The sequence below is a fragment of the Neoarius graeffei genome, chromosome 3, assembly GCF_027579695.1.
Source record: "Neoarius graeffei isolate fNeoGra1 chromosome 3, fNeoGra1.pri, whole genome shotgun sequence".
NCBI lineage: Eukaryota > Metazoa > Chordata > Actinopteri > Siluriformes > Ariidae > Neoarius > Neoarius graeffei.
The window spans coordinates 35,934,961-35,946,966 of NC_083571.1; the positions used below are offsets into that span (position 1 = coordinate 35,934,961).

At 46.6% G+C, this 12,006-nt stretch overlaps 1 protein-coding gene across 1 annotated transcript in view; it reads left to right on the forward strand.

Annotated features, from left to right (window-relative positions):
* tusc3 (tumor suppressor candidate 3) overlaps nucleotides 1-11,541 on the forward strand; it is a 115,208-nt gene extending 103,667 nt beyond the window's left edge. The window contains exons 7-10 of the mRNA XM_060915881.1: nucleotides 8,774-8,837; nucleotides 10,507-10,581; nucleotides 11,199-11,289; nucleotides 11,379-11,541. Coding sequence (XP_060771864.1) covers nucleotides 8,774-8,837; nucleotides 10,507-10,581; nucleotides 11,199-11,289; nucleotides 11,379-11,394 — 246 coding nt within the window. The 3' untranslated portion in view covers nucleotides 11,395-11,541. The remainder of the gene's footprint in view (nucleotides 1-8,773; nucleotides 8,838-10,506; nucleotides 10,582-11,198; nucleotides 11,290-11,378) is intronic.
* Nucleotides 11,542-12,006: the final 465 nt, after the last annotated feature.

The following is a 12,006-nucleotide window of genomic DNA, read 5'->3' on the forward strand; positions in this document are numbered from 1 at the left end:
AGGAGCGGCAAGCATGTTGGCAACGAATTGCCGATCGGGTAAATGTGTAAGTACATTCTCCCTTCTACATGTTCCAGAACAGAAGTACAGGATGAGAGAAAGCTTCATGATCAATCACAAGTCACAGAAAATGGTCCTTCGACGTGGCCCCAGTCATATATAGCTTGTTTAATGTCCGAAAAATCCTGAATAAAATTTGGTATGGTAAATTCATGGAGTAGCCTACTTAAGCTGATATGTGCACAGAGTCACATGAATTAGGACGACTGACTGTTCAGTCCCTTTGACTAAGTTGGTTTATGTCCTGTGAACATTTCAGAGGCAACAGCAGTGCCAAACGCACCTGGCAACAGGTGAAAATTAAATATAAAAACATCATTCATAATGGTGTGTGTGCGCGCGTGCAAGCAAGCATTCATTCATTTGCCTTTTATTTATTCAAGTTTTATCTGTTTGCCTAATAGTTCAAATTGTTTTGTATATAGTTTATAATGTTGTTGTGTGATATTAATGATAATATTGTGGGAAAACTACTTTGCACGGACGTTCATTTAATTTATTCTATCGTCATTTTGTTTGTTCTATTTTTGTGTATTTTATTTATTTATCTGTTTGTCTAGTTGTATCTATTTTTCTAATAATAATATATTTTTTGCATTAATAGTTTGTTTTTTCCTATTAAAATAATCTTGTGTTCTTGTTATAACTTTATCTATTTATCTGACTGTTTAGTTGTATCTATTTTTGTTACAATTTCAATATTTTTAATATAGAAAGTTTGTTTTTTCTATTAAAATGTTCTTGTGTGATAACTAGTTCTTGTGTTATTTATTGTAGTTGTATCTATTTTGTATCTCAGACTTAAATATTTTTGTAAAACAAGTGTTTTTCTATAAAATATTCTTGCGTTCTTGATAACTATGTTCTTGAGTGGGTTCTTTTTTTTTTTTTTTTTTTTACAGAAAAGCCGTTCTGCATGGACATTCATTGAAGCCCTCATTGTTTTTTAATGGTTATTTATGAGCGTTTAGGGGTTACAATAATGTAAGTCTAGGTTGCTTTATATAAAAGGTATGTCCAGAAATATTGATGTCACTGTCTAAGCAGAGGGATCTGGCTTCTTTAGACGCTGTCTTCTTAAAACTGAATAAATATTTAAAAAGAGCCAAATGAGCCAGTCTTTTGAACGGCTCTTTTCAAAGAACGGATCACAAAGATGCGGATCCCATCAAAGAGCCATAAATCCCATCTCTAATCTCATCTCATCTCATCTCATTATCTCTAGCCGCTTTATCCTTCTACAGGGTTGCAGGCAAGCTGGAGCCTATCCCAGCTGACTACGGGCGAAAGGCGGGGTACACCCTGGACAAGTCGCCAGGTCATCACAGGGCTGACACATAGACACAGACAACCATTCACACCTACGGTCAATTTAGAGCCACCAGTTAACCTAACCTGCATGTCTTTGGACTGTGGGGGAAACCGGAGCACCCGGAGGAAACCCACGCGGACATGGGGAGAACATGCAAACTCCACACAGAAAGGCCCTCGCCGGCCCCGGGGCTCGAACCCAGGACCTTCTTGCTGTGAGGCAACAGCGCTAACCACTACACCACCGTGCCGCCCCCATCTCTAATCTGCGCTCCGATATCGCACAGGTCATCCAGGTACGCTGGCATTGTCTCTAGAGGAAATGTCGGTGGAGAGGTGGTGTTTAAAAAGGGTGTGGTTAATCGGAAACCTCGGGTTAACCAAGAACATAACCTGAGACGAGCAGGTTTGAGATGCAGCGTAAGTTGCCATGGCAGCATACCTCGGTTTGAACATAGCCAACTTTCGTAGTATGGGTTAATCGGGAAGTTACGCTGCACGTGATCAAGTTACTCTCGAAGTTACCCTGGTAAGCCAGAAAACCCGCTTCGTAGTACAGGGCCCTGGACTATTTTGCCATTTGTTTTTGTCCCGTTGTTTACCTTTTTGCCACGCCCTTTTCCCTGGATTAAATCACCTTATTTATTGGATTCCTGTCTGTGTTCTGCCTGTGGATCCTTATCTCACCACACCTCCACCACCCCAACAGCAGCGCGATCACCAACCAAGCATTCAATAGTTCCATATTTGTAAACCACATACTCTGTTATCGTTACAAGATTCGTAAATTATTGACAAAGTTAAAAACAAACAAACTATCGACGTGAAACAGTGGGTCAGCGGCCGTACCGCGCCCCGGAAGCCGAAGCAAGAGATCAAATGTATAAAACCTGTACATGACAATAAATCAGCATAGCTGCTCACGGAATTTCCAACCTCCATTGAGGAAAAAAACAAACAAACAAATCTCCCTGTCAACATTTTAGTTGTATTTTTTTTACCGGTTACTGGTTCTTCTAGTCTCTGTTCACCAGTTCACCTTGTTCCAGGTTTGCTCCATGTTTCTCCCTTTACATTCCCGGTTCGTTAGTTTCCCCTTCTCGGACCTTCCTTATTTTTTACACATAGCTCTGAGTTCTGGTTCTCTTGGTGTTTTCCAGTCTCCTGTTCTCTTGGTTCTCCATGTTTCCTTGTAGCGCCTCTCCATGTTCTTCCAGATTCCAGTCTCATCTCATTATCTGTAGCTGCTTTATCCTGTTCTACAGGGTCGCAGGCAAGCTGGAGCCTATCCCAGCTGACTACGGGCGAAAGGCGGGGTACACCCTGGACAAGTCGCCAGGTCATCACAGGGCTGACACATAGACACAGACAACCATTCACACTCACATTCACACCTACGGTCAATTTAGAGCCACCAGTTAACCTAACCTGCATGTCTTTGGACTGTGGGGGAAACCGGAGCACCCGGAGGAAACCCACGCGGACACGGGGAGAACATGCAAACTCCGCACAGAAAGGCCCTCGCTGGCCACGGGGCTCGAACCCGGACCTTCTTGCTGTGAGGCGACAGTGCTAACCACTACACCACCGTGCCGCCCAGATTCCAGTCTTTTTTTTTTTATTTCTCCTTGTTTGCTTTCCCCGTCTCTTTTTTCAGAAGTCCTTCTTTTCCAGTTCCTTGTTTTCCGAGATTTTCCTGTCTTTTCCTCTGTGTTCTTTGGGGTCCTGATTGTTTTGTAGATACTGATGACGATTTTCTTCATCCTCACTGGATGTGGTGTAATCCCCTGTCTGGACATTGATCATGAATATTGGATTCACGTGAACAGACAGTCTTGCACTCATATGTTTTGGCGCCGTGCTCATCCAGTAAAGACAGGAAGCCTGAGAACTTTTTCAGACCCAAAATATTCCCCCATGCAGGAAGTTAAACATCAGGGAGCAGTCTGTTTTTTAATTTTTTTTCCACATTAATTAGTTTGTGTTTGACCCAAGCTATGATTTACGCTTCTTAATGAAATGAGAAAAGTACCGCTTTCTCTCTTTTCTGAGTTTTTCAGCTCGGGACCTCAGGTTTTCAGGACCTTTGCCAGCTTGTTTTGCTTCACTGTTTTGTGGATCTGTTAACAAATCCTGGCGCTCGCTCTCACACACGTGTGCCAACCAAATCAGCACCCCAACACGGATAAACGTGTTTATTTTTCCCCCACGGACTCGTTTTTTTTTTTTTTTCAGCTTTTTAACGCCTTTACAAATGTTTACTTGTTTGGCCTGGAAGTGTGTGCGTGTGAAGGGACTTGAGCAGTGAACTGAAGCGTTAAATAAATGTGGAACTTGGTGTGAGAGAGAAACCTGGAGTGCACACACACACACACACACACACACACACACACACACACACTGCTCCAGCCGCTTTATGGATCTCCGAGGTGAACCCAAGCCCTAATTAGTAGAAATGCCAAATGGCAGACAGTCGCAGGGTGACGATAATAAAAACACACACAGAAGAGAAGCTGAATGAGTGGGAGTTAATTATGTTTTCCTTCTTTTCTTTTCCCAGCAGAAGGGGCCCTTTATTTATTTAATTTTGGATCCTGATTGGTCAAAAGCTGATGATTGATTTTCGATACCAGCAGCTTTTGACAGACGTGCAGCTGAAAATCACAGCTTTATATGAATTATGTGTCTTAATTCTTTAATCAATAAAATCTGTAGTTTTGCTGTGGTGTAAGTGAAATAAAACACTTTCAGATAAAGCGTTCGTGTGAAATAATGAGCTGCAGTTAGAGACGACGTCTCGTGTTGCAGGAGTGTAGACGATATTTAAATTTACAACGTTCCTCAAACTCGGCTGAAATAGACCTTTCCTTTTGTTCCACTTGAACAAGCAGCTTTTTATGGCTCTTGATGCAACACACACACGCGCGCGCTGTCCCTCATACCATGTTTAAAGGTTAGTGGGGAAATGAGGTCGTACTGCACTTCCTGTTTGTGTTAACAGCAGAACTTCTGCATCCTGAATCACTGAGTTTAGAGAAAGTGAGATTTTCTTCCATGAACTAATCTCTCTGACATCACTATCTTTCTACTGCTCCATATTCTACTGACAGAGAGAGACACAGGCAGAGAGAGAGGAAACAATAGTTTTACCGACTGTGAAGGAATCATGCTGGCAACCTGCTTTATAGCAGCCACAGAGAGAGAGACAGGAGGGAGAGTGAGAGAGACAGGAGGAGGGAGAGAGAAATGGGAGGGAGAGAGACGAGAGGGAAGAGAGATGAGGAGAGACAGAAACGAGGGGCGGAGAGAGAGACATAAGGAGAGAGAGAGAGAGAGACAGGAGGGGGCAGAGTGATGGGAGGGAGAGACAAACGGGAGGGGAAGAGAGACCCAAGGAGAGAGAGAGACACGAGGGGAGAGAGACGGGAGGGAGGGAGGGAGTGATGGGAGAGGGAGATGGGAGGGAGAGAGAGAGACACGGGGAGAGAGAGACGAGAGGAGGGGAGAGAAAGGCGGGAGGGGGAGAGAGAGAGATGGGGAGAGAGAGATGGGAGGAGGGGAGAGAAAGGTGGGAGGGGGAGAGAGAGACACGGGGAGAGAGAGAGAGACGGGAGGGGGAGAGAGAGATGGGAGGAGGGGAGAGAAAGGTGGGGGGGAGAGAGACACGGGGAGAGAGAGAGAGACGGGAGGGGGAGAGAGAGATGGGAGGAGGGGAGAGAAAGGTGGGGGGGAGAGAGACACGGGGAGAGAGAGAGAGACGGGAGGGGGAGAGAGAGATGGGAGGAGGGGAGAGAAAGGTGGGAGGGGGAGAGAGAGAGACGAGAGGAGGGGAGAGAAAGACTGGAGGGGGAGAGGGAGATGAGAGGAGGAGAGAGAGATGGGGAGAGAGAGACAGGAGGGGGAGAGACACGAGAGAAGAGAGAGAGATGGGAGGGGGAGAGAGACGCGGAGGGGAGAGAGAGATGAGGGGGGAGAGAGAGACAGGAGGGAGAGAGAGAGAGACGAGGAGAGAGACCGTAGGGGGGAGAGACACGAGGGAAGAGAGAAACGGGAGGGGGAGAGAGAGACAAGGAGAGAGACAGGAGGGGGGAGAGACATGGAGGGGAGAGAGAGACGGGAGAGAGAGACGAGGAGAGAGACAGGAGGGGGGAGAGACATGAGGGAAGAGAGAGAGATGGGAGGGGGAGAGAGACACGGAGGGGAGAGAGAGACGAGGAGAGAGACAGGAGGGGGGAGAGACACGGAGGGGAGAGAGAGAGAGACGAGGAGAGACAGGAGGGGGAGAGACACGGAGGGGAGAGAGAGACGAGGAGAGAGACAGGAGGGGGGAGAGACGAGGAGAGAGACAGGAGGGGGGAGAGACATGAGGGAAGAGAGAGAGATGGGAGGGGGAGAGAGACACGGAGGGGAGAGAGAGACAGGAGGGAGAGAGAGAGATGAGGAGAGAGACAGGAGGGGGGAGAGACACAGAGGGGAGAGACGAGGAGAGAGACAGGAGGGGGGAGAGACACGGAGGGGAGAGAGAGATGAGGAGAGAGACAGGAGGGGGAGAGACACGGAGGGGAGAGAGAGAGAGAGAGATGAGGAGAGAGACAGGAGGGGAGAGACACGGAGGGGAGAGAGAGAGAGACGAGGAGAGAGACACGGAGGGGAGAGAGAGACGAGGAGAGAGACAGGAGGGGGGAGAGAGAGATGGGAGGGGGAGAGAGGCATGGGGGTTTGGAGGTAAGGGGGAAAGAAAACTTCATTTTAGTTTCTCTGCTCATTATTCTAACAATATTAACTGGCAGTCACAAAATGGAAAGTTTGTAGAAAGTGTCTGTAGTTGTCTGAGAAGAAGTGTGTGTGTGTGTGTGTGTGTGTGTGTGTGTGTGTGTGTGTTTTCATGTTGTTCAGAATAAAGCGTGTAAATATTAGCAGAGAAAATATCAGAATGTGAAGCTCTGAGTGAGTGAAGGTGGGCGTGTCCTTTATACGACATCAGAATTCTGTGAGTAAAGAACACTCCACACCACTAGGGGGCACCGAGTGCTGAGCTTTCCAACATCGTGGTCGTCAGGTCTGCAGTTTTGGGTTGAAATGGTGTTACTTCCTGTAACTGATCATTTGATGAGTTGTAACAGCTCTGCAAAAGTGTGGGGGTGTGGTCATTGTTAGGGGCGGAGTCCCAAATAGCTGTTTGATGGAGGTGATATTCAGTGCCTCAGCATGCTTAGGTTCCTAGAAGACAGTGTCAGGAATCAAAAACCTTCTGGAGTACGCAGCTCCCTCGTCCTCCATCTGGACAGATGTTCCTCCTCTTCTTCTTCTTCTTCCTCCTCAGCTAGTTCGCTGCTGTTGTCCATCACACTTACAGGAACGAAACCCGATATTACAACCTTTACAGCAGTGTGTATACTTTGTGTGAGTTTAGTATTAAAAAAAATGGTTGCTATGGTGATGTAGAAAATGCCTTAAATGTACCGTAAAACTTGGATTGTGGATTTTAAAAAAGCTGCTAACTGCCCAACAGTAAAACTGCTTGGACCTCGGTCGGTTTGGATTCGTGTGAAATTGAACGGTAGATTTTTTTTTTTTTTGTACTGCAGGAACCTTGTACTTTAAAAATAATAAACGGTGGTCCAGATGAAACAGAAACAGATTTTTCACTGTGTGTCTGTGGACAAACGAATCCACAGGGATCCGAATATCTGACAGATTTGAAAAGTGTGTTTCCTTTCTCTTGTTTTTTTTTTTTAATATTTATTTATTTATTTTTAAAGAAAGTCCAAATTCATGGACACTTCAGGGTGTTTGGACTCTTCTTCTGAAAGCGCTTATGTATAATTAATCCCACAGCAGCACTCGATCCGGACTCTCTCTGTCTCTCTCTCTCGCTCTCTGTCTCTGTCCCTCTCTCTCTGTGTCTCCGCTTTGTTAACTTTTCATTTATCTCAATCACTGACTCACTCTCTTGACCTTTAGTTCTGAGGTTCTGTGAAAAAACACTGCATTAAACAATAAACAGAATCATTTGTAAAAGGTTACAACACCAAAACCCATTAGGCAGAAACGTGCCTCTGGAACTATTTATCTGCAGCATCCAGGGGAAGAAAAGAAAGAAGGGAAAAAATCCCATAGCTTGCATTTTCCCCCAGTGGCCTGATCCATCAGAGAGAGAAGCGCAGATCAGGGACTGAAGTTTAAAAGTCCCTCTGAATGTCAAAGCTCTGGATGCATCTCATCGTTAGATTTGAGAGAGAGAGAGTCTCAGGACAGGGACACACTGGGGAGGGAGAGAGAGAGAGACTCAGGACAGAGGGACACACTGGGGAGGGAGAGAAAGAGAGAGAGAGACTCAGGACAGAGGAACACACTGGGGAGGGAGAGAGAGAGAGAGACTCAGGACAGAGGGACACACTGGGGAGGGAGAGAGAGAGAGAAAGAGAGAGAGAGACTCAGGACAGAGGGACACACTGGGGAGGGAGAGAGAGAGAGAGAGAGAGAGAGAGAGAGAGACTCAGGACAGAGGGACACTGGGGAGGGAGGGAGAGAGAGAAACTCAGGACAGAGGGACACACTGGGGAGGGAGAGAGAGAGAGAAAGAGAGAGACTCAGGACAGAGGGACACACTGGGGAGGGAGAGAGAGAGAGAGAGAGACTCAGGACAGAGGGACACTGGGGAGGGAGGGAGGGAGAGAGAGACTCAGGACAGAGGGACACTGGGGAGGGAGGGAGAGAGAGACTCAGGACAGAGGGAAACACTGGGGGGGAGGGAGAGAGAGAGAAAGAGAGAGAGACAGACTCAGGACAGAGGGACACACTGGGGAGGGAGAGAGAGAGACTCAGGACAGAGGGACACACTGGGGAGGGAGAGAGAGAGACTCAGGACAGAGGGACACACTGGGGAGGGAGGGAGAGAGAGAGAAAGAGAGAGAGAGACTCAGGACAGAGGGACACACTGGGGAGGGAGAGAGAGAGACTCAGGACAGAGGGACACACTGGGGAGAGAGAGAGAGAGAAATAAATATAAAATAAAATATAGTATACAGACGTGAAATACCTATCAAGATATGACACAATTCTATGTCTATAAATGATGTCAAATAAATTTCATTGGAAATGTCCTTTCCAGAATTATTGGCACCCTCTGTGAAAATGAGTAGAGATTGGTGTGTGTGTGTGTGTGTGTGTGTGTGTGTGTGAGATGATGTTGAGGCGTCACTTTGTGTTTATTTCTCACTTCTGCTCACTGTGCTGTTTCTTAATTACTCTCATCTTTCCTGCTCTGCTAACGAGTTCATGGGATTTTTGCTTGTTTTGGGTTATTTATGAAGTAAACACACACACACGTTAATAAGTGTACTTGCCATTCAGGAATTCATTAATTACTGAATTGCTCTCTCTCTCTCTCTCTATACAGAGTTATATCCATGGCAGCAGTCAGGCTCAGTTTGTGGCCGAATCACACATCATCCTCCTGCTAAGTATCCTTAAACACACACACACGCACTACCATGTTTCCCTGAGGAGGCGGAGTCAGTGCAGATTCGCTTCAGTGTCATTTACACCCAGATCAGTTCGACTGAACGTAGTAAATGAGCAGAAGTCGCTTCCTGACATGTAAGAACACAATCGGAGCTTTATTTTATTCTTTAACGTTTCTCTACGTTTATTCTCAGGCTGCTTTCACACACACGCGCACCCACGTTTTACACGTTTTATACGTAATTGTACAGGAAGTGGCTGCAGTTTCCAGCAAAGCCACAGCGAAGAGCGACAACCCCCCGACGACCAGAGTCAGAGTCACACCCGTCTGCACCTCGGAGAAGAACCCGAAGCTAGCCAGAGTGCGAGGCTAGTCCGTTAGCCAGTAGCTCAGACTGGGGAGAGCGTTGTGATGGGTACAGCGAGTCACATGACGCCTTTTATTTTGTGTATGAGCACAGGAACGCTCTGAGCAGCAAATGTTTCTGTTAATAAATAAATAAATGAGCCGCGAGGAGCCGGTGAGTGGGAGAGAAGTTTCGAGTTTTTCAGCGACTCTGTAGGAGTGAAGAGCAAACTGATCACTACATTACCTCTGTGTGTGTGTGAAAGAGAGAGAGACAGCAAAAACACACCAAGAGTCTCTCTCTCTCTGTCTCTCACTGACTCTCCTACTATCTGTCTGTCTCTCTGCCTCGATACCTGACTCAGTCTCTCTCTACCTGTCTGTCTCTCTCTGTCTCTCTGCCTCGATGCCTGTCTCATTCTCTCTCTACCTGTCTGTCTCTCTCTGTCTCTCTGCCTCAATACCTGTCTCAGTCTCTTTCTACATGTCTGTCTCTCTGCCTTGATACCCGTCTCATTCTCTCTCTACCTGTCTGTCTCTCTCTGTCTCTCTGCCTCTATACCTGTCTCAGTCTCTCTCTACCTGTCTGTCTCTCTCTGCCTCGATACCTGTCTCAGTCTCTCTCTACCTGCCTGTCTCTCTCTGTCTCTCTGCCTCGATACCTGTCTCATTCCCTCTCTACCTGTCTGTCTCTCTCTGTCTCTGCCTCGATACCTGTCTCAGTCTCTTTCTACCTGTCTGTCTCTCTCTGCCTCGATACCTGTCTCAGTCTCTCTCTACCTGTCTGTCTCTATACCTGTCTGTCTGTCTCTCTCTTTCTACCTGTTTGTCTGTCTCTCTCTCTCTGTACCTGTCTCAGTCTTTCTCTACCTGTCTGTCCCTCCCTCCCTCTACCTGTCTGTCTCTCCCTCCCTCCCTCCCTCCCTCCCTCTACCTGTCTGTCTCTATACCTGTCTGTCTCTCTCTTTCTACCTGTTTGTCTGTCTCTCTCTCTCTGTACCTGTCTCAGTCTCTCTCTACCTGTCTGTTTCTCCCTCCCTCTGTCTGTATGTCTTGCTCTCTCTGTCTCTATTCCTGTCTCTCTTTGTCTCTATACCCCTCTCTCTCTCTGTGTACCTGTCTGTCTGTCTCTCTCTACCTGTCTGTCTGTCTCTCTCTAATGGAGTTCTTCAAGTCTGTGAATAAAATCTTGTCCTAATAAGGCTGTACTTTGTTTTCCTTCCTCCTCCATCATTTCACTTTCCCAGGGGTTCTGTCGTTTCTGTCATTTCTTCCTGCACTTTTCCCTCTTTGTCGTGTTTTTTCCGTAACTCTTTTCCCAGACGCTGCTATAACGATGGGGATGGTTCTGCTGAACGAAGCCGCCACTTCCAAAGGAGACGTGGGGAAAAGGAGGAGTGAGTAGCCACTGTTGTGTGTGTGTGTGTGTGTGTGTGTGTGTGTGAATTCACTGATTCCTCTCCACTCATATGCTCACCCTCCGAACTCTGGGCATTATGCAAACGAGCAGCAATGTTGGGGGCGGGGCTTACACCCAACTCCACGCAGTAGGTTATTTCTCCTGTTTTTTAACATGTTCAGGAAAAAACACTGCTGACGTTGTGACTTTGGGAAAATCAGCCCTGCTCCGTCACGTTCACTGTTCAAACACGTTTTTACTGGTTTTTAATGCCGCGATTCACGTGCTGATCGTGCAGCTTGCGAGTGTCCACACTGTCCACGCTCACAGAACGCAAAACAAAAAGGGGAAGGATATCACATCACGACGTTTCACCTTTTCACATGCAAAAATTTTTCAATCTGAAATTCAGCCGAGTCACGACTTTCATATAAAAACTCTCCATCTTTCCATCCTTCAGCTCTCACTTCTCCTCCTCTCTCCAGTCACTCTTCTTCTTCTTCTTCTCTTCTTCCTTTCCATTTCTCACAACAGCCGTCACTCTCTCACACACGCGCACAATTATTTGTCAACAGATGTAACCGCGTGTGTGTGTGTGTTCTTGTTCTCCTGCAGTTATCTGTTTGGTGGGTCTCGGATTGGTTGTCTTCTTCTTCAGCTTCCTTTTGTCAATCTTTCGCTCTAAATATCATGGCTACCCGTACAGGTAACACACACACACACAGTAAAATAATATATCTAGCATTATCTAGTAAATGAAGCTCTTGAACATAATGAGCAAATCCTCTTCCTCAGCTTCCTGATTAAATAAAGACACACCAGGTACCAGGAGGATTCTGGGAGATTTCTGTGAGCTCTACACCTGAAGCAACACACACACACACACACACACACACACACACACACAGGCACCACTGTAAACACTGAGTAAAGAGAAATAAATCTCATAGTGAACTAAGCGCTCTGATCTGCGTCTCTTTATTTACACACACACACAAACATTTAATCAGTGTCCCAGTCATCACACATCCTCAAACGCAGTACAGAAGAAGGAGAACTTGTGCGTCAGTGTTTGTGATCTGTGAATCCTGTCCTGCAGTGAGCTCCTGTTAGGCCACGCCCACTCAGCTCGTCTGTTTACTTCTTTCCTTTGCTTTAATGTTTGAATGCGAACTCTGGATGGTGAAGTTTGTGCATTTGGCCGTGTGCGAGTTTCCTGATGGCCGCGAGCGCCCCGTCGTCTTCCTCCTCTCTTATCTTCTTCTCCAGAGAGTAGAGAGAGAAAAACACACACGGTCGCACCATTGCACCATCACACCGCTCATAAACATCATTTACATTTCTCTCTGAAACACGGCCAATAAAAAGAGCTTCCCTTACAAATAAACCTGAATTGCTGTCTGGATTCGAATACGGCACCTCT